The following is a 21,576-nucleotide window of genomic DNA, read 5'->3' on the forward strand; positions in this document are numbered from 1 at the left end:
TCGGGGTGGATTTAGGAAGTGCCAAGCTCCCATCAAACAGCCCTGCTCCCCAGGTAAAACAAAAAAAGGGCTGTTCATTTGGGACCTTTTCCCCCTTATCTCCTTTTCCTATCTCCTCAGGCTTAGCTCTGGTGTAGTGTTCAAAACCACTTCCCCTCCAAGCCAATCAGAAGCCGGGGCTCACCCGTGGCCCTGAGGTGAAGTTATTTATAAACGCCTCCCTGGATTATTTGAGCAGAGCCCTTTCACACACCTCAGGAACACCTCTCAGCTGCCCGCTGCCCAGACACACCTGCAGCCCTGCCCAGCCGGCTCTGCTCACCCAGCGGTAAGCCCCACCCACCCCAGCCCACCCCAGGGGCTGGGGGTCCTCCTCTCTGGAATAGGGAAAGGCCCCTGGGGTACCTCTGAGAGGAGGGATCACAGGAACCCACCCATCATAGAATGAAGGCTTGCCAAGGCACTCTTACAATAGAACCCAGATCTTCCCCTCTGAGAAACCCACTGCATACTCACTTCCCTGCAAAGACCTTGACTTCCAGGCCAAGCTTGGCTGGGGGTACTTGCAGATCAGAAGCTGTGCTGAAAGTCTGTGAAACCCAGACAGTGGTGCGAAACAGCCACCTCTTTGCAAAGCCTTTTAGGAAAAGGAAAAACAGTGGGCCTCTGCTTTCCTGGGGCACCAGCCTTTTCAGCAGCTGCCTGAGCCTCTTTTTCTTTGCAAGTCCTGGAAATAGAGAGCTCTCAATGCCTAGATCACTGCCTGCTCTGTCTGGCCTGTCCTTGTAGCTATGTCCATCCCCCTCCTTCTGTCCCCAGAGGTCCTCCTTCACTCGTTCCCTTCTCCGCCAGCTGAGGGCACTTAGCATGGACTGCACGGATTCCTGGTTGTCCCCATTACTCCCAAGAAGCTGGAAGAGGTGACAGGAAAGGAAACCGAGGTGTGAGATAGGTTGGATGAAGGACTAGGTCCATCAGGTAGGTGAGAGCAGGGCCCGGCATCCTGCCTCTCAGGTGAATAGTGTAACAGAAGAGTTTGGGCACAGAACAGTGAGTGAGCCATCAACCCCACAGGCTCCCTGCTTCTGAACTTCTCATCCCACAGCTCTAAGGGGTCCCAAGGCACCCTTGGGCAGTGTCTCCACTCCTGGAAGTCAGCGCAGAGGGTCCCCAGCCTAAGCCAAGAATAATGAATCTTTCCTCATTTCAGCACCAACTTCTCAGATGAGCTTGGGCCCATTAGGTCTGAGTGCCAGGGGAAGACTGGCTTGAAGGATGTCTCCTGTTGGAGAGACACAGCCCTCCAAGCAGGGTGGATTGAGAGAGGATCTTCCCCCTACATGTCATTTATGTGCGTAACCCTCTCCCAGAGTGCGCATGCTTCCTCGCATGCTCTCAGAACCTGGCCAGAGCCTGCTTGAGCCACACAGAGACCAGCACATACCAGAACCACATCCACCATCAAGGCAGCCTTCCCAGCATCTCCCCAGGTCTGGTCACCTGCTCTGATACTATTTTGTATGAAATCCTAAGGCAGAGATGGACTTTTTTGTAAAAAAATTCTATTTATTGATTTGAGAGAAAGAGGCAGAGAGAGAAAGAATGGGCATGCCCAGAGCCTCCAGGCACTGAAAAGGAACTCCAGAGATGCATGCGCCCCCTTGTGCATCTGGCTTATGTGGGTCCCGGAGAATCGAACTGGGATCCTTTGGCATTGCAGGCAAATGCCTTAACCACTAAGCCATCTCTCCAGCCCCTAGACTCTTTAGCTATAGTGCCCAGAGGCTTCCAGGAGAGTGGTACACAATCTATATATAGTGAGGGTACGTTAAACTATGCTAAACAACCTGAGTGGCTTGCTAGGGGGGTGTGGGATCAGCTGGACGTGGACCAAGCTCTGGAGGGTGAGGGGCATCACTCATTGCAAGGTGCAATGTGGCTGTAGTCACCTCTTCCAGAGAAGCTGGTCTTCTCTCAGTGCCACTCTAGGCTTTGACCTGGATTCTGGGACCTTCATGGGTCCCTTTGTGGGTGGCCCCTAATTCCAAGTGAACCTCGGCCTGATGCCCTTAAGGATTGCAAGGAGTCCAACCCTAAGTGTTTCTTCCAGGGATCTTGTAACCTTGTGAAGGTCTCACAGTGGGAAGTACTGTTCAACGTCTAGCCTTAGTTCCTTCTGCTGGATCATATTTCTCCCACCCAGGCCCAGCCCCTGTTCTTCAGTCCCCAGCAAGGACAGCTGAGGGCAGAGTAGGCTTGGAGATAAGGAGTGGAAACTTGAGGGTCACAGAAATGAGTCTCTCCCATGCATGGAACAGAGTCCCAGAACAGTGGGCACATACCTTAGCAACTCCCCACTCTCCTCTCACATCACTGAGAAGGTCATTAACCTAGGACAAGGAGGGGTCCCAGAATATCTGTGTAAGAAACATTAAGACAGTAACAAGAAAGGGAGTTATTTCTAGGTGCCTTAGAGGTACACAGGCCTCTAGAGCCTCCCTCCTCTCGCCAGAGACACCGTCTCCAGCTGAGACCCTAACCTTCTGCCTTGTCACCAGCTCACATCCCCACCCTGGCCAGAAGCTGCTCTCTCCTGAGGCCCTCTCCCTAGATGAGGTGGGGAAGGGACCAGCCCCTGGAGCAAATGGGACCTTAAAGTGACCTTTCCTCTCCCCAGCACACAACAGTTGGCCAGGTAGGGATTCTATGATAAGAATGCCAGGCTGGTGTTACTCCAGGGTCTGGCACAAGTGTGCCAAAGAACAAGTCCCCCAGGGAAACCTCACCCATCCCTTGCAGCCAGGGCTGAGAGGAAGTGAGTCTGGGCCACAATGACAGAATCACCTCCACAGCTGACCAAAACCAACAAGCAGGCTCCAACATTTCTGCTCTCTTGATGTTCAGTCTTCTACTGAGAAGACTTGAGGCTTCTCTTCTCAACAATCCTAGAAGCATTAGGAGGGATCAGGGCTGGGTCTAAGAGGCAGGTAGGAAAAGAAGGCCACGTGAGCTGCCTAAGGAAGTAGAGCTAGAAAGGAAGTCCTTGGGAGTGACAGCAGCAATTACAGTGGTCAGAATTTATTACATATTCCATGGACCAGGCATCCTGCCAAGCCCTTCCATACATTCCCTCGGGCACTTCTCCTAGACCATCTTTCAACTCAGCGTTCTGTCAGTACCCACAGATCTAGTCAGACATGCGGTTGGAAGGCTGCCCAGTGGGCTTTCTTTTGCATGAGCTCATTTCAAGGGGTTCCCCATAGAGCCCATCCATCCCTTGTTCCCTTTTTCCCAACTCCTAAATCTCCCAGCCCAAGGCTGGCCCCACTCCCCAGCCTGAGCCCAGAAGTGGTCTGAATAGCCACACCTCCCTGCGCTCTTCCCCTTTCCCTCTAATCCTCTTAAACCCCAAAGGCCCCCCTCCTCTAGCTCCCTACTCTTCAGGAACCTCCTTTTCCTCTATGGTAAGGAAAGGGCAGGTCTCTTTTTGTTCCTCACGTTGTCACATGGCACCTGCTATTTGTCACTCAGCCCATCTGACCCGGAGGGGTTAACACTGCAACTGGGGTGGAGCTCATTGATAGAGCATTGATAGCTCACTGATACACACAAACAGCAACAGAGCACTTGACCAGTCATTTTTTTTTCCCACTGATACTGACATCACTCACTGGGGCTACACGTTTAACTTGAGATCAAATTGTCATGCCCTCTCCCCCACTCCCTGTCTTGCTCTGCGTCACCTTCCCACTCCAACAGAATGTTAGGAGACATCCTTAGCTCTAGGAGATCCTTCAAAGCCCACCTACAAGAGGTGGGACACTCCCCCACATACTGGCTAACTGAGGTAAGGAGCTCCCCACCATACTGGCTAACCATTTCTGGGTTTTTTGTTTTGTTTTGTTTTGTTTTGTTTTGTTTTGTTTTGTTTTGTTTTTGAGGTAGGGTCTCACTCTAGCCCAGGCTGACCTGGAATTCACTCTGTATTCTCAGGGTGGCCTCAAACTCACGATGATCCTCATACCTCCACCTCCCAAGTGCTGGGATTAAAGGCATGTGCCACCATGCCTGGCATGGCTAGCCATTTTTCACCTCTCCCATCCTGTTCCTCTGCTCCAAGGCCCAAAGCATTGGCTAAGCATGAAGTAGCTTCCTCTGCTCTCAACCTTCCTCCTGGGCTTAGAAAGTATGGCCAGGGGTGGCTCTTGAGCCTGTACTTGTAACTCTTTCTGTCACTGTCCTGGGCAAGCTGAAGCCTTGGTGGGAGGAAGAACCCAGGCAGAGCCCTCAAGAAGAAAAGCAGAACATAAAGATCTGTCATATCTGGTAGCTGGCAAGGTCATCGGAAAGCAGGAGCCAGTGTTGTCCTGTGAGGTCTGGAGCCCCTTCCACCAGAAGCACTTGAGTGGTTGCCAAGACTTAGCTCAGGCCTATTTGCCACCGCGCTTTTGTTTGATTGAGGTAGAGTCTCACTATAGTCAAGCTGACCTGGAACTCTGTAGCCCCAAGCTGGCCTCAAACTCATGGCCATACCACTATATCAGCTTCCTGAGTGCTGGGACTAAAGGTGTGCACCATGACACCCGGCTCCATTTGCCACTCTTGAGACTCAGTTTCCTCATATACAAAATGATGAAATTGGGCCAGCCTATTCCTCAAGTTTCCTGCTAGAAAACATTTTCTTTTTTTTTTTTTTTTAATTTTTTACTTATTTATTTGAGAGCGACAGACACAGAGAGAAAGACAGATAGAGGGAGAGAGAGAATGGGCGCGCCAGGGCTTCCAGCCTCTGCAAACAAACTCCAGACGCGTGCGCCCCCTTGTGCATCTGGCTAACGTGGGACCTGGGGAACCGAGCCTCGAACCGGGGTCCTTAGGCTTCACAGGCAAGCGCTTAACCGCTAAGCCATCTCTCCAGCCCTAGAAAACATTTTCTTACTCTGATCACCTGCTGAGTTTTCCTTTTGGTAAACAGAGGGGTTTTGAAAACTCTAGAATCTGGTCTCCTATAATACCCTATTCCTGGAATGGAATGGGCAGAGCATGAGAAAGAGACAGGTGTGGGCTTACAGTAAATAAAGCAAGGGGGCTTTTTTGTAAAATTTCCTTCTGTTAGTCTGTGTCCCACGAACTCCCAGAATCCAGTCCCCAGCTGCAGGGAAACCTGTCCAGAGGGACAGAGTCGGTTCTGAGTCACCACCTGTCTGGTGGAGGCTATCCAGCAGCCATGCTCCTTTCCTCCCTCCCCTGCCAGGACGGACAGTCCTAAATGGCTCAGGCCGAGCTAGCTGTGAAGGAGATCCAAGGGGGAAGAGCGGTCACTCTGGTCCTGCGTGGTCAAAAACCATTGCAAGATGAGAGAGAGGAGGGAAGGGGAGGAGAAGGAAATCAAGCAAGGACAGGCAAGTCTAGAAAGGTGGCCATGAGTCAGAGCGCCTGGGCTGAGGAGGAAAGTTTGAGAGAGACCCAAGCCTGTTTGGGGTGAACAGGGACCAACCAACTGGATCTACCAACACCAGGCCAAGACAAGGACACTGGGCTTGGTCCTCCTGGAAATGAGGACAGTTGGGGTTTCCCAGCAAGGCACATGGGCCGGGTGGAAGGGCCAGGATTGGCGGCCAGGAACTCAGTTAGAAGGTTAGTGAATGGCCATGCAAGAGGTCAGACCTGGGGGAGGGGCGGGGGTAGAGGTTAAAGCACAGATTGGTGGACAGACAAAAAGAAAAGGAAAGAAGGAACTAGCGATAGGATTGATAAATAACAGAATGTGGAAGCGGAGGGATAGGAAAAGAGAAGGGACAAGTGGCAGGGAAGGGACTGGGACGACATACAAGAGTTCATTGAGAAAATGAGAAAGCTGGTGAGAGATCTGGAATAGTAGCATGGGCTGTTTCTTGTACCTCATTGGAACACAGTGCCTCTGGAAACAGCCCGGGGGGATGCTCCAGGGGGCCCAGCCTTCGAGCTGGCACAGAAGCAAGCTCTCTTATCACCTTCTCTTCCTAATGGCTCTCCTTTTCTGAATCAGCCTCCCTCAAAATGTTTGGTCAGTTCTTTACATCTCTGTTCAGTGGCTTAGCGCATACTCCCAAACTGTGAATCTCTCTGAAGCCAGGTGTAGAGCTCTGGGCTCCTCTGGGGAGTCAGGCACCCCACTCACTGCTTCCAAAAAGGCTGCCAAGCAAACCAGTAAGAAAGCCAGCCTCCGGCAGACCTCCAGGGAGGGTGACAAGAGGGAGGCCACGCTGCTCCATAGAGTCCTGTCCATCAATCGTCTCTCCCATAAAGAAGAAAGCACCTCCCATCTTAATAATAGTAATCACTGCCGTTTCCACTCACTGGGATCCAAGGAAAGGCCAGGCTCTTCGTACACATGAGCTCACTTAATCCTCACAGCACCTGCCTCTGACTGTTATTATCCCCATGTACGGATGAAGAAATTGCATCTTTGAACCTAGGTCATCTGCCTCTAAAACTTGGGCTATTCGCCTGATGCCACTGACAGGTCTCACATGCCACAGCCCTTACTCACTTCTGCTCAGTTCTCCTTCCAAACCCCACTGGTTGATTCATTCTGCAAGCATTTGTTGGATACATACTATGTGTCAGTCAAGAAGCCAGGCAGGGGCCCTGTGGACAGGTTCATCCATCCATCTTTTTAAAAAAAAAAATATTATATATATATATATATATATATATATATATATATATATATATATATTTACTTATATATTTATGAGAGAGAGAGAAAGGTATATAGAAAGAAAGTACAGGCACACCAGAGCCTCTAGTCACTGCAAACAAACTCCAGATACATGCGCCCCCTTGTGCATCTGGCTTACGTGGGTCCTGGGGAATTGAGCCTGGGTCCTTAAGCTTCACAGGCAAGTGCCTTAACCGCTAAGCCATCTCTCCAGCTCTCATCTATCCATCTTATCCTCTGGGGTGGGGGGGTTATCATCACAGATTTTCACCAGCAGTCCAACTCTTACCAATGTTCCTAAAGCTCTCAGTCTTGAAACAGGAACAGGAGGCAGCAGCCTCGCTATTGTCAAGTGGAGCAGAGCCTCCTTAGCAGGATGCATGCCCGCTATCCTTCTTTGCATTTACTTAACCCCTTCCTAGCGCCACAACTATCCTGTGAAAGAGGCACTTACTCTGGTTTTGCTGATGAGGTTCAGGGAGGCAATGTCACTCATTCTACCTCTCCAGGGCTAGACTCAGGCTTCCAGACTTTCAGCTCTTCCCGGTGACCTCCACAGGAAGCGTGCACCAGCTTGTTCCCCTCTGAGATATGTCCACTCAGGATCAAATTGGTCTTCCAATTTGGGGTGTCCCAAGCCACATTCAACCCATTTCAAATTTTTTTTGTTATTTATTTATTTATTTATTTGAGAGCAACAGGCAGAGAGAAAGAGGCAGATAGAGAGAGAATGGGCGCACCAGGGCCTCCAGCACTACAAACGAACTCCAGACGCGTGCGCCCCCTTGTGCATCTGGCTAACGTGGGTCCTGGAGAGTCAAGCCTCGAACTGGTCCTTAGGCTTCACAGGCAAGCGCTTAACCACTAAGTCATCTCTCCAGCCCCCCATTGCAGACTTTTTTAACAGATTCGTCACAGTTTCCTCAGACTCTCCATCTCCCCAAATCATCCCTCCCTCAAAGATACCCCATTTCTCTCTTCTACCTCTTTCCTCCTTTTAGGTCCTCCCCACAGCCTCTCACAGCCTGGAGTGGTGGGGGGGGGGGGGCAGACAGGACAAGGGGCTGGAGTTGGAGGAGGGAGGGAGAAAAGTTCCCACAGGGAACTCCTCTGGGCCCCAAGGGCGCTGGCACCAAGCTCTGCCCAGCTTAGCTCCTGGAACATGGGCGAGGTTACGCAAAGAGAGAGGAGGAGGCACCAGTACATAAGGGTGGGGGAAAAGCTATACACAGGAAACTGTGGGAGAGACAGCACCACCAACCATCCTGATGTCCCCAAGCACACCATTGTCCCTCCTGGGGAAACCTGTCGGTGAAGTCTCACACAGGTATCCTATCCAAGAAAGGTCCTCGTGAGGTCACCTCTGCCATCCCCCTGCCTCCAGACAAGATGCTTCCTCTATTTATTCCAAGCCAGCTGGCTAAGGGGTATGAGCCTTTCTGGCAAGGAAGCAGACCTGAGGAGGGAAATCATGTATGGAGTCATCTCAGGCCTGGGGGAAACAGGATCAACACGTTGAATACAGCTGTGACTTTTGCCCTTGAACTCCCACCTTCTTTTTGCCTGGTGTTTGGCGGGAGTGACAGTGATGTCACAGGTGTGGAGTGCCAGCCACGTGCTGGATGCCAAGCAAAACAGCCAGGGCAAGTGTGTGTATCATCAGTGCCTGGGAAGGAAGGCCACCAAAGAAGTGAGTCTGACAGAAAGACTCAGGAGAAGAAGGGAGGCACCGTGCTGGATGGGGGCGGGAAGACTGGGGTAAAGCTCTGCCGCAGTGAGGACAGGAGACAGAAGGCCCTGGCTGGCTCCAAGAAGGGATGCCCCTCACCCTTCCCTCCTCTGCTTCTCCCAAAGCTCGTAAATGCCCCAGACATGAACCAGCCCAGGCCCCGCTACGTGGTAGACAGAGCTGCGTACTCTCTCACCCTCTTGGATGATGAGTTTGAGAAGAAGGACCGGACATACCCAGTGGGAGAGAAACTTCGAAATGCCTTCAGGTAATGTGGCCCAGGGCCCAGTCTCCTCTTTCTTCTGCTCCTCACCCAAATCCTTCCTGCTTCAGTACAGGGTTCCTGCACCAGTACCCTAAAGGGTTATGGAGGCCCTGGGGAGGGGAGGTTCTTAACCCTGAATTTAAGATAAGAGCCTACAAGCTCATCAATCCTAAGATCCCAACGGAGGAGAATCAAGAATCATCTACAGTGTCAGAAGGGTTGTAGGCATCCCTGATCCCCTGCATTGGGTCTCCTGCAGTTTGAGTCTACTCACGCCCCTCTTGGGTCTTCAAGGCAGCTGCAGATATGCCACAACAGGAGTGGCAAGAGACACCAGAGACCCTACCCCATGCCCCATTCCCCATGTATCAAAAAGCACCTGGGGCACCACCATCCCATGCCACTCTTTTCTTTCCTTCCTTCCTGGATATTCCTTCCTCCATCTGCTACAGAGAATCCCTAGAGGAGGCCCCAAATTTCTGGATTTCCTGAAGAGGACCTATGGGAGTATGATCCCACCAGCCTCCTAGGTCTTTCCACTCTCAGGTACCTGGACTGCCATGGTGGGTTATACAACCTTGCCTAGAAGGAAGGGGTTGCACAGGGTGACTCAGACCCATAACCCAAGGAGCCTGAGGCCATGGGCTTCACCCTCCCCCTCCTCAGACTTCTGGCAGCCCTCGCTCCTTCACTCCCCCCGGGGAAACAGCTGATTCAGTTACCCGGATTGAGGTCACTGGCAGTGGCTGAAGTGGAGCTGCAGGTGGAACTGGTTCAGGCCGGGGGAATCACCCACTTGCGTCTTTAATAAAGCTGCAGCCCAACCCTGCTTCTCCTGGGAGGCTCCATCTTTGCCTAGTGATAGTCAGGACTTTGTGTACCCAGGGTCTGACCACAGTCCCTGCAAACGTGTCTCTCAGACAGGTGAGCTCAGTCAGTCTTTGTGTCCAAGGAGTTTACATGTGGCTTCGTTCTGTTTTGGAGGTATGAGGGGATCTGATGTTGTTCTAAGGGATGGAGATGAGGATAGCTATAAAAGGAGGCAGAGAATGGACAAGTCCTGTGATGCTGGCGTCACAGCCTTCAAAAGTGCCTAGCACACAGAAAGTTCTCCAGTAAATATTGGTTGGTTGAATGAATGGATGACTGTCTGAAAAATTAATCCCTCTCTCTACTTCCCTCATGTTCTGAGACCTCTGTAGAGGTGTTTGGCATCTTTTTCTGGAGCTTCTTTCAAATTTCAGGTGGCTTTGCCTAACATAAGGCACAGGTACAACTAAGGCTGGGCATGTATGAGCCTTCAAGTGAGCTGTATTCTTTTCTCAACCAGCTATCTACTCATGAGTCTAATTTTCTCTGCCGTAAGCCTGGCAGAACTCCTGCAGGGCTGTTGTCTCCTAGCACGAGGCTTTAAAGAATGCACTAAGGGCTGGAGAGATGACTTAGCAGTTAAGCACTTGTCTGTGAAGCCTAAGGATTCCAGTTTGAGGCTTGATAACCCACATTAGCCAGATGCACAAGGGGTGCATGTGTCTGGAATTCATTTGCAGTGACTGGAAGCCCTGGCATGCCCATCTCTCTCCCTCTCTCTCTCTCTCTCTTCCTCTTTCTCTCTCTCTGTCACTACCCAATAAATAACAAATAAAAATAAACAAAAAAATTTAAATTGAAAATTTTTTTTAAAAAATTATAAAGAATGCACTAAGTCATTCTCCACAAGCCTCAGAGGAGACTGGGTCATCAAAGGCTGCTGCTGATGCAGTTCTATAGGGTGGTTAGTTGGGACAGAAAAGTCTGCCTAGACTTTCCAGGATATAAAAGAATTGTCTGTGTTGGTTTCAGTCTTGGGTGACATCCAGAGCCCCAGAGTCAGGGAAACTATTGTTGAGCAATAGCAAAGAAGGATTGGGCAGGAAAGGAGCTGAATCAGGCCAGGCCTCTGAGTCATCAGTTGGGCTTCAAGTATTTGAGTTCCATCAGTTGGGAGAAGAAAAGCAATCCCCACCCCATGGTCATTAATCTACTGGCTGTCACCCTTGGGTTATAGGCCCTTGTTCCGGCCACTTACAAGTTTCTATGAAAAGACCTCAAGGGAAGGGACCAATTCTCCCTCTCTGAACAGCTATTCCATCTGCCTTCCTATTCTAAGGCTTTCTTTTCTGGGGACAAACATTGGTACTGGAATCTTCACAAGTAGAGGGCAACAAGTCACCAGAGTGCACCTCAAAGGGACAACAGAGCCTACCTTCGGGGGAACTTCACGAGAAAGGGTTGCAGGCAGCCCCTGCTTAGATTAAGTTTTCAATATTCAAGCACTTAGTATTCTTTTATGCAATAGACACTAAGTATGCATGCCTCATAATACTCAAGGCATGTCAAGATGGATGAGAAGAAGACTTCTCACCATGGTGAGGTTTGCCATCTAGAGACAGACAAAGGGGCAATGAGAGCTCAGGGTGCAGCCAGAGCTGCAGGAACACAGAGAAGAGTCCAGAGGCCTGCACTATACCGGTCAGACGGAAGCACAGAAGTCTTTCCTGAAGAAAAGCCATCTGAGTCTGGGTGGACCTGACCCTTTAAGAAACTGAGCCACCATCAGATCTATGACTTGAAGCTAAGTCTTGTAGGTCCCTGAGTGAGCAGCCAGCAGCAATACCCAGGACACGCTGCCAAGCTCCAGAGGAAAGTTCTGCCTTCACTCCTCCTCACTTGTCCCTGGGGCGCTGAGGGAGGGTTGGTCAGTACCCTACTGAGACCCATGTGAATTGAAAATGAGGGAACAAAATGAGGAGGATGTTAGCATTTCTGCAACCTACTGTCTGCCTCTGCAGGTGCTCCTCCTCTAAGGTCAAAGCAGTGGTGTTGGGGTTGCTGCCTGTGCTATCCTGGCTCCCCAAGTACAAGATCAAAGACTACATCATCCCCGACCTGCTGGGTGGGCTGAGTGGGGGATGCATCCAAGTGCCACAAGGTGAGGAGTGTCCTTAGCCAGGTTTGGCCTGCCGCTCTCTGCTGTTATTTTCCCCACCCGCACCCCATCCCTCTATGACCCCTTTCAACTAGGTGTTATGCTCCTAAGCTGAGCCTTCACTCTCTGTCCCCTGCAGGCATGGCATTTGCGCTGCTGGCCAACCTCCCTGCAGTCAATGGCCTCTACTCCTCCTTCTTCCCTCTTCTGACCTACTTCTTCCTGGGGGGTGTACACCAAATGGTGCCAGGTAAGGCCTAACCCCTTGTAGCAGGCACAGTGGCCTGGCCCTTGAGGGCAGGGGGCATGGCGAAGGGAGTTCAGGTTCCACCTGCATTGTCCTGGACTTGACTGTCAGTCAGTCCCAAAAGGATCCAAAAGGTCAAAAGGATGTGTTGGTGACCTTACAGAAACCAGCGCACCCCTGTGAGCTCAGTCCGCATGATCTGATTCCTCTCCTTCCCTGCGGGGGAGCGGAAGACTTGGCAAAATAAAGTATGCGATGTGCCATGTAGGCTAACGTGATGTGAGAAATCCCTGTCTGCTGCCCAGGCTGGTTTCAGCCGGCCACCACAGGGATATTTCGAGTTCTCTGGTGCTAAATGAGAAGGAGTGAAAGGGTTGGGCACAGGGCCGGTTTCTAGCCCAAGCTGTGCTTGCATTGCTGAGTCGGTGTCCAATGAGACAGTGTTGACTGAGCAGGTATACAGGCCCTTGAGAAGCACTCACGGCAGCCAGATGTGACTTCTGGTAGTCGTGCCAGAGCAGAGTGGTGGAGGTGTGGGGACCCATCCCCTGGGGTTGGGATGCATTCCTGGGCCCCTCGGTCATTCCCATGGGCATGCTCCAAACCACTGATTTTTGCTGGCTGGTGGGGCACCACAGGTACCTTTGCAGTTATCAGCATCCTGGTGGGTAACATCTGTCTGCAGCTGGCCCCAGAGTCGAAATTCCGGGTCTTTGACAATGCCACCAACAAGAGCTATGTGGACACTGCAGCCATGGAGGCAGAGAGACTGCACGTGTCAGCAACACTCGCCTGCCTGACTGCCATCATCCAGGTGAGGGACACAGCTTCAACCCTCAAAAGCCCAGCCTCAGGGGATAGCAGGCCACCCTGCCATGCCTCAAAGGCCCCAGTGTGATGTCAAAGCTGACTTAGAGCCCTCCCTCCTCCCTCTTCCCCGTCCCTGGACCAAAAAAGGACGTTAAAGAGTTCAGAGCAGCTCCCTGTAGCACTAATGGGATTGTCCTGAATAGAAAGTCTTCCCAGAAGCCTCAAAGCCTCTCTCAAGCACCTCTTGGAGAAACCTCGCTCTCTGCCAGCATCTCCCATGCCCCTCCAGCCTCCTGTGCCTCGAGCCATAGCACAGGTGCATGATATAAGCTGAGCTCGTAGCCAGAAGCAGAAAGGGTGCCACTAGCGTTAGGGAGGAAAACACAGAATGGCAAAAGGTAAGCACACCTGGCAACCCAGGGGGCACCTGCCATTCATTCTCACTCCATTAATGGTTTCTGGTTGTCTCACTCTGCCAGGAACTGGGTTAGGCCCTGAGGACACAAAGATAAGTAAGAAGGAGGTCCAGGGCACACGTGGCTCCAAGCGGGACAGAGGAAGTGGCCATGTCAACAGATAAATCATGTGCCACAGTAAGATAAGCGGCACAGTAGAGCCATGAACAAGCGGCAGTGGAAACCCAGACAGGAGAATTGGGAAAGACCTCTGAGAGGAGGTGGCATTGGACGGTGCCTCAAAGGACAAGTAGTAGTTAAGCAGTGACCAAATGAACAGGTGCAAAGGCTGGTCCAGGGGAGAGGAAACAGCATCCAAAAGTACTGAAGCTTAAGATAGCACAGTCTGACCAGGTAGAGATTGGCAAGAAGTTTAGTGTGGCTGGAGGGCAGAGGGCCAGGAGAAGCCAGGACGGTAGGCAAGAGCCAGACAGTGAAGTCTGGAACCGATCCCCTTGACAGTGACTTGAGTCCATCAGACATTATTTATTTATTTATTTATTTATTTATTTATTTATTTAAGAGCGACAGACGCAGAGAGAAAGATAGAGGGAGAGAGAGAGAATGGGCGCGCCAGGGCTTCCAGCCTCTGCAAACGAACTCCAGACACATGCGCCCCCTTGTGCATCTGGCTAACGTGGGACCTGGGGAACCAGCCCTCCATCAGACATTTTACAAAGATAGTTGGGACTATAAAGAGACAGCTGGCAGCACAGTGAAATCAAAAGCAGGGGACTCTAGTGGCCCAGGATGGATGGAGTGTTGGGGTGGTGGCCAAGGAGAAGAAGATGGGGGTGGGTGGAAGGAACATTTTGCCAGGAGCCTTAGCAGCACTCGGTGATAGACTGCATGTGGGTGGCAAAGGAGGGTGACTCCGAGGTCTTTGGCTGGGCAACAGGTGGCACTGGGGGAGGACCAAGTTGATTTTCAGATAAGGAAACTGAAGCCAGAGTGGTAGCATGACAGAAGCCTCTGCTTTAAAAGAACTGATTTAGTGTCGAGACCCCAGGAACAAAGATGGATAGACCAAGGCCACAGAGAGCTCATTTCCCTGAACCCCTACTGTGACCCCAAAGCTGTACGAGGCCCCAGGCCTGGCCTTGTGTGGCAAGTGTTAAGAGCACCTGATCCCCCCCCCCCCCATGACCTCTCCACTGTCCCGTTCTCCCTTCCAGATGGGCCTGGGCTTCATGCAGTTTGGTTTTGTGGCGATCTACCTCTCTGAGTCCTTCATCCGGGGCTTCATGACAGCCGCTGGCCTGCAGATCCTGATCTCGGTGCTCAAGTACATCTTTGGCTTGACCGTCCCCTCCTACACAGGCCCAGGCTCCATTGTCTTTGTGAGTCTGGAAGCACCCTAAACTGGGCAGGGCAGGAGCAGGAGCCTGAGCAGGCTTTACTGTTTTGGGAAGATGTGAGCTGCTCACTGTGAGAGCTGACTGAATGGCTTGGACACTGGACAGAGGGGAACCAGAGGGGTTCTCCCCATGGAAGGGAATTCTAGCACACAGCCTCAAGCACTCCCGGAGGCTCTCTGTGGTTAATCCTTGCAGAAAAGGAGACATATACTCCACCAGTGTCCCATTCTTGTGCCTCAACCCCTTTGCCTGGGAAGTCTTTGTGTGTTTCCAGTAACACTGGTGGCCTCTCTTCCTTGGGTCAGGCACCCAAGGGTAGGGCAGCATGGGAAGAAAGGGTGGGAGCCTGTGAGCGTGATGCTCTTTCCCCCAGACCTTCATTGACATTTGCAAAAACCTCCCCCACACCAACATCGCCTCACTCGTCTTCGCCCTGGTCAGTGGCGTCTTCCTGATGCTGGTGAAGGAACTCAATGCTCGCTACATGCACAAGATCCGCTTTCCCATCCCCACAGAGATGATTGTGGTGAGAATCCTGCCTGGGGCTGGGAGCCAAGGTGGAGGGCCTGAAAGAAAAGGAGCCCTTTCTGGAGAGATGGCTTAGCAGTTAAGTGCTTGCCTGTGAAGCCTAAGGACCCCGGTTCGAGGCTCGGTTCCCCAGGTCCCATGTTAGCCAGATGCACAAGGGGGCGCACACATCTGGAGTTCGCTTGCAGAGGCTGGAAGCCCTGGCGCGCCCATTCTCTCTCTTTCCCTCTGTCTTTCTCTCTGTGTCTGTCGCTCTCAAATAAAAAATTTTTTTTTAAATGTGTGAAAAAAGAAAAGGAGCCCTTCACATCCCTCTACCCTCTCTCCTGGCAGCTAGCAGGACAGGGAATCACATGTGAATCTATTCCATGCCCCCAACTGTGGCTCCTGGGGTTGCCTTAAGGAGGCCAGCATGGGATGGATTTAGGACCATAGGACGGGGAAGAGATGGGAGAAGCTCTTGTGCTGACCCCAACTAAGGGCCAATCCTCCTTCGCTACTTTGGTGTCTGCAGGTGGTGGTGGCAACAGCTATCTCTGGGAGCTACAAGATGCCCAAAAAATATCACATGCAGATCGTGGGAGAGATCCAACATGGGTGAGTTCAAGTGGCCCAGAGCCTACCCCACGCCACTCCTCACCAAGGCAGGGGCCCTGATGGGGATAAGAAGCTGCACGTAAAAGTGCATTAGCAGCTGCGTGACCCCGACCGCATGTGAATGACTACCATTACTTATACAGAAGAAAGCCATGTAACAGCTAGAGCTGGCTGCTTTTTGAAAAGTGAGCCTTAACTGCTGCAGAGTACACCTTTCTTTATCCATGCAGAAAAGATGCCACTTTGCAAGCAGCCAAATTCCTTAAGCATCCATGCTGGGCCAGGCACCAAGCTAGATCCAGGAGGTCAGGGATAAAGATTGTCCCAGTGCATTGAAGCAGGGGAGGGAGGCAAGGCCTCCCAGCACTGGGGTCCATCAGTCTGTGCTTGCAAAGATTCCCGAATCTAGGAGCATATAAACGAGGCCCTCCCGCCTCATTACTAGCTCAGTAACCTGAACAAGTTAGGTCTCTAAACCTTGGCTTCCTCCTTTGGAAGACAGGAGTGACAGGACCTGCCCTCTGATCACAGTGAGTGTGATAAGGTGGGGAGGAGTCATACAGTGACCCTGGGTACACAGTGGGGGGTTCAGCTGCTCTCCCTTTCCTCATGTCCCTGGGCCCTGCCTCCTTTGGCTCCTTGGCAGGTTCCCTACTCCAGTGTCACCTGTGGTTTCGCAGTGGAAGGACATGATGGGCACAGCCTTCTCCCTGGCCATTGTGGGCTATGTCATCAATCTGGCCATGGGCCGGACCTTGGCCAGCAAGCATGGCTATGATGTGGATTCAAACCAGGTAGCTTTGGGCTGCCCTCAGCAGAGATGGCCAGGATGGGCCCACAGAGGCCTGCTAGAGACAGTTTAGGTGTGAGAAGGGGGTGGCTGGAAGGGTGGGCAGGGATGCGGCTAAGTGGCAGAGCACCTGCATAGCATGCCTGAGGCCTTGGATTCTGTCCCCAGCACCACAGAAAAGAGGGAGAGAAAGATATCTTGGGATTCTTTGAGCCGAGGTCAGGCTGCAAGGGGTGAGGGAACTCTGACCTCAGATGGGGCTACGAAGCATAAGCACCACTCTCCTGAGACTCTGCTTACACAGTCCCTGCTCCCCAGCAACCGTGCCTCTCCTCACAGGAGATGATTGCCCTGGGCTGCAGCAACTTCTTCGGGTCCTTCTTTAAGATCCATGTCATCTGCTGTGCTCTCTCTGTCACTCTGGCTGTGGATGGGGCTGGAGGAAAGTCCCAGGTGAGCCCTGGCCCAAGGAGCTTCAGTGAGGGTGGAAGCAAGCATTTGTCCCAGAGACACCCAGGCGTCACAGAGGCTCCCAAAGGATCAGTGGGAAATGGGTCATGAAAAGAATTCTACACGTGCCACTCCCAACTTTCTCTGCCTAGGTGGCGAGCCTGTGTGTGTCCCTGGTGGTGATGATCACCATGCTGGTCCTGGGGTCCTATCTGTACCCTCTGCCCAAGGTAAGAGCCCAGCCAGAGAGCAGGGGACAGCGAGACCCTCCGGCAAGCATGATCTCTTTAGAGTGGCAAAGCGCTTGGTGGGGTTGCGAGCCGGCACCATTGTCGCACTCCGTGAGGTATTCAATACAGATTTGAGTCTCCCGTGTTACACGTGAGGAGGGAGACTGAGGCTGAGTCCGACCTGTCTAGTGAGACAGTTCACAGTGCAGGGCTGATTCCATCCTCTGGCTGTCTAGAAGTCTGATCTCCAGGCAGAGGGCCAGGTACCTGCATACACAGCCCCACTAGGAAGAACTAAGTATGAGCTGTTTGGAGACAAGGGGACAGAGGAAGGACAAATCTGGGCCCAGAATGAATCTCATGGCTGCTGCCACCTTTTCCAATGCAAAGATTGAGTGGAGAGATTTGGGGGCTCTGCTGGGAAAGCATTCTGGACCTCTATCTTTGTCCTGCCAGGCTCCAGGGTCAGGTATGTGGAGGAAGGGCAGGATGAAGGGGACGCCAGCATGAAGCAGTGTTCTGCTTCTTCTAGGCTGTTCTGGGAGCCCTCATAGCTGTCAACCTCAAGAATTCCCTCAAGCAACTCGCTGACCCGTACTTCCTGTGGAAGAAGAACAAGCTGGACTGTGTGAGTGGGGGCAGCCTATAGGGCCCCACTGGGAACCCTGCCCTCCCCAAGCCCCTCGGCCCCCGCCTAGTGGAGAACCCTCTTGCCTGCTGCGCCCTCACTAGCATCACCCACTGGTTAAGAGTCCAGGATTCAGGGCTGGAGGGATGGCTTAGCGGTTAAGGAGTTTGCCTGCAAAGCCAAAGGACCCAGGTTCAATCCCCCAGGATCCATGTTAGCCAGATGCACAAGGATGCACATGCATCTGGAGTTTGTTTGCAGTGGTTGGAGGCACTGGCGCACCCATTCTCTCTCCCCCTCCCTCCCTCCCTCCCTCCCTCCCTCCCTCCCTCCCTCCCTCCCTCTCTCTCTCTCTCTCTCTCTCTCTCTCTCTCTCTCTCTCTCTCTTTCTCTCTCCTCCTCTTTCTCTGTCAAATAAATAAATAAATAAATATTTTAAAAATAAAATAAAAAAGAGTCCAGGCTTTAAAGAGAGCCACCCTATGTTCAAAAATCCTAACTTAACCATTTGCTGGCTCTGTAACCAATAGCAAGTTCCTTACCTTCTCTGAACCTCAGTTTCCCCATCTGTGAAATAGGCATTTGATCCTGTCTCACTTCTGGGATTACTTATGAGAAAGAAATGGAATTGTCCAAATAAACTGCAAATAGTCTGAATTACATTTATGGTCAACAAAACTAAGATGCTACTATGTTTATGAATTATAGTTCCCCCTGAAAAAAAAATCAAAGAAAACCATTCTTTTTTTAAGTGCTTTCTTTTTTATTATTTTATTTTGAGAGAGAGAAAGAGGCAGAGATAGAGAGAATGGACATGCCAGGACCTTCAGCCTACTGGGAATGAACTCCAGGCATGTGCACCCCTTGTGGTACATGTGCGACATGGTGTGCTTTTGTCACTGTGCATCTGGCTACATGGGACCTGGAGATTTGAACTTAAGTTCCTCAACTTTGCAGGCAAGTGCCTTTACTGCTGAGCCATTTCTCCAGCCCAAAGAAAACCATTCTTTAGAAAAGCTTAGAACAGAAGACCCAAAGACCAGAGTCCTGAGTAAGCTTCTAGAGCCCCTAAGGTTCTAGCTCCTCATTTGTAAGTGGAGTGAAGTTGCATTCTGTGTCATTCTCTGGCTCTGAGGATTGGATGGATTCACACTGGGAAAGCACCATGCGGCCAGAAACATCCTGCAAGCGCAACCACTAACATACTGTAGCTGCGTCTTCCCCGGTGAGAGCGATGAAGGTGGCGGCGTGCTGACGGCGCTGCCTTTTTACCTCCACGTATCCCCGTAATCCGGAGCCAGCACTTACTTCTGTTAAAGATGACAAAAATCAGTCTTCAGAAGAACTAAGTAAACCAATCATCAGAGGCCATGAAGGAAGCAAGTGGCAAGATCTGGGCAGCAACTCCATGCTGGGCTACACAACTCTGGGCTGTCCAGTCTCTAGGAAAGAAAGGCTTGTCCACACAAGTGGTTGAGGAAGAAAATCCTTAAAGTCAGGAAGTGGCCTCTCTGGGGTTTTCCAATAAGTCAGTAGTGGGGATAGGAAAAAAAAAAAAAAACAATATCCCCATTTCCTGCCCAGTGTGCGACCCATCTCCTTGCTATGGCCACAGTCCCTTGCAATTCTTTTAGAGCTTTTGGGGGGCTCTTAATGACCCACAGAGAGCAACTTACACAAGCAGGTCCTTGGCCCCAAGTCGTCCGTTCAGGAACTGAGCATCCATCAACGCACGTGTGGCTAGCTGTTAGACCAGAAGGGAGCTCATATTACCTGGAGAGTTTGTTACCTGAAAGCCCACTGCAAGGCTGGGGCCTATGTCTCCCTAATGCTTCAGTCTTTTCATGAAGTAAGCCTTATTTTTCATTGTGTTGACTAGGAAACCATGGCTCAGCACTATAAAAGGACTGGACTCTGAAGCTTAGTTCATCCGTCCCAAGGGCATACTCTTCTCACAGCATGTCTCTTTATGCATGCTTCTGTTTCTCTTTTTTTTAATTTTTTTTTAATTTTTTATTTATTTATTTATTTGAGAGTGACAGAGACAGAGAGAAAGACAGATAGAGGGAAAGAGAGAGAATGGGCGCGCCAGGGCTTCCAGCCTCTGCAAACGAACTCCAGATGCGTGCGCCCCCTTGTGCATCTGGCTAACGTGGGACCTGGGGAACCGAGCCTCAAACCGGGGTCCTTAGGCTTCACAGGCAAGCGCTTAACCGCTAAGCCATCTCTCCAGCCCGCTTCTGTTTCTTTTTAAAATAGAAGTGGAGAGCTGGAGAGATGGCTTAGCAGTTAAGGCGCTTGCCTACAAAAACAAAGGACCCAGGTTCTATTCTCCAAGACCCACATAAGCCAGATGTGCAAGGTGACACATGTGTCTGGAGTTCATTTGCAATGGCTACAGGCCCTGATACACCCATTTTCTCCACACGAGTCTGGAGTTTGGTTGCAGTGGCTATAGGCCCTGGTGTGCCAATCCTCCTCTCTTTCTCTCTGTCACTCTCTCATTAAAAAAAAAGAAAGAAACTTAAAAATAAATAGGCCAGGCTGGAGGGATGGCTTAGCAGTTAAGGCATTTGCCTGTAGAGCCAAAGGATCCAGGTTTGATTCCCTAGGGCCCATGCTAGCCAGATGCACTAGAGGGCACACATGCCTGGAATTCATTTGCAATGGCTGGAGGCCCTGGCGTGCCCATTCTCTCTCTCTCTCTCTCTCTCCCTTTCTCTCTCTCTACCCCCTTTCTCTATCAAATAAATAAATAAAAATCTTTAATAAATAAATAAATAGGCCAAGGGCTGGAGGTGAAGCTCATTGGTGGAGCACTTATCTACCATGTGTACAGACCTGCATTCAATCCCCAGGATGGCAAAACACAACTTAAGAAAAAGAAAACTGGCCAAGATCAGAGGCTATACTCATTGTTAGAGACACAGGCAGGTAAACCAAAACACAGACAAGTGACTCACTGCAAAAATGCAAAAAGAAGGGCAGGAGAGGTCTGAGTCTGGACTGGTAGAGTACAGCCTTGGCTAACATCAGAGGACTCCTTGAAAGAAGCAGTTTTCCTGCCCAGGCCTGCTTTTGACATCTCTCTCCTCACAGTGTGTCTGGGTGGTGAGCTTCCTCTCCTCCTTCTTCCTGAGCCTGCCGTACGGTGTGGCCGTGGGTGTCGCCTTCTCCGTTCTGGTTGTGGTCTTCCAGACTCAGTTGTAAGTGACAACCTCATCCTTCCCAGGCACAGCATGGGGTTGCTGGACCGGCCTGCTAGGGGGATCCCTTACCAAGACCTAGCTCAGCCCACTCCACCTCCCACCTTCTGGGCCTAGCACTGGATGTCCCGCCTAGCCTGGGAAGCACATGACCCAGACATACTTGCGGGCTCAGGCTGGCCTGTCAGGCTTGTATGATAATACCTAGAGCAAATCAACTTGGTGTGGGAGGGTTGGGGGCGCAGCCAGAGCAGGGGAAAGCAGGGAGATGAGACCCAGCATCCTTCCAGAAGCACTACCAGAACCACAGACCAAGTGGGACCCGACCCAAGAGAGCACCAGGGCAGAGGACAGGCTGTCTGCATTGTTTCTATAAAAGAATCAGAAATAGCCGGGCGTGGTGGCACTCGCCTTTAATCCCAGCACTCCGGAGGCAGAGGGAGGAGGATCGCCAGAGTTCGAGGCCACCCTGAGTTCCAGGTCAGCCTGGACTACAGTGAGACCCTACCTGAAAAAAAAAAAAAAAAAGAATTCAGAAATACAGGCCACATGCCTCAGAGAGGGAGTTCAGGGCGAGGCAGGGGAGGTGCTGAATGTTTAAAAAAAAGAAAA

The 21,576-nt window shown here is 51.4% G+C and overlaps 1 protein-coding gene across 3 annotated transcripts in view; it reads left to right on the top strand.

Annotated features, from left to right (window-relative positions):
- Positions 1 to 259: 259 nt before the first annotated feature.
- The window catches only part of Slc26a9 (solute carrier family 26 member 9), a 31,089-nt gene continuing 9,772 nt past the window's right edge, over positions 260 to 21,576 (top strand). For all 3 annotated transcript variants that reach the window (XM_004663533.2, XR_006633204.1, XR_006633205.1), the window contains exons 1-13: positions 260 to 328; positions 8,558 to 8,700; positions 11,529 to 11,668; positions 11,805 to 11,915; positions 12,551 to 12,726; positions 14,353 to 14,517; positions 14,909 to 15,061; positions 15,578 to 15,660; positions 16,307 to 16,454; positions 16,790 to 16,903; positions 17,053 to 17,130; positions 17,663 to 17,758; positions 20,858 to 20,964. In XM_004663533.2, coding sequence (XP_004663590.2) covers positions 8,576 to 8,700; positions 11,529 to 11,668; positions 11,805 to 11,915; positions 12,551 to 12,726; positions 14,353 to 14,517; positions 14,909 to 15,061; positions 15,578 to 15,660; positions 16,307 to 16,454; positions 16,790 to 16,903; positions 17,053 to 17,130; positions 17,663 to 17,758; positions 20,858 to 20,964 — 1,496 coding nt within the window. In that variant the 5' untranslated portion in view covers positions 260 to 328; positions 8,558 to 8,575. The remainder of the gene's footprint in view (positions 329 to 8,557; positions 8,701 to 11,528; positions 11,669 to 11,804; positions 11,916 to 12,550; positions 12,727 to 14,352; positions 14,518 to 14,908; positions 15,062 to 15,577; positions 15,661 to 16,306; positions 16,455 to 16,789; positions 16,904 to 17,052; positions 17,131 to 17,662; positions 17,759 to 20,857; positions 20,965 to 21,576) is intronic.

The sequence above is a fragment of the Jaculus jaculus genome, chromosome 1 (assembly GCF_020740685.1).
Source record: "Jaculus jaculus isolate mJacJac1 chromosome 1, mJacJac1.mat.Y.cur, whole genome shotgun sequence".
Classification (NCBI taxonomy): Eukaryota; Metazoa; Chordata; class Mammalia; order Rodentia; family Dipodidae; genus Jaculus; species Jaculus jaculus.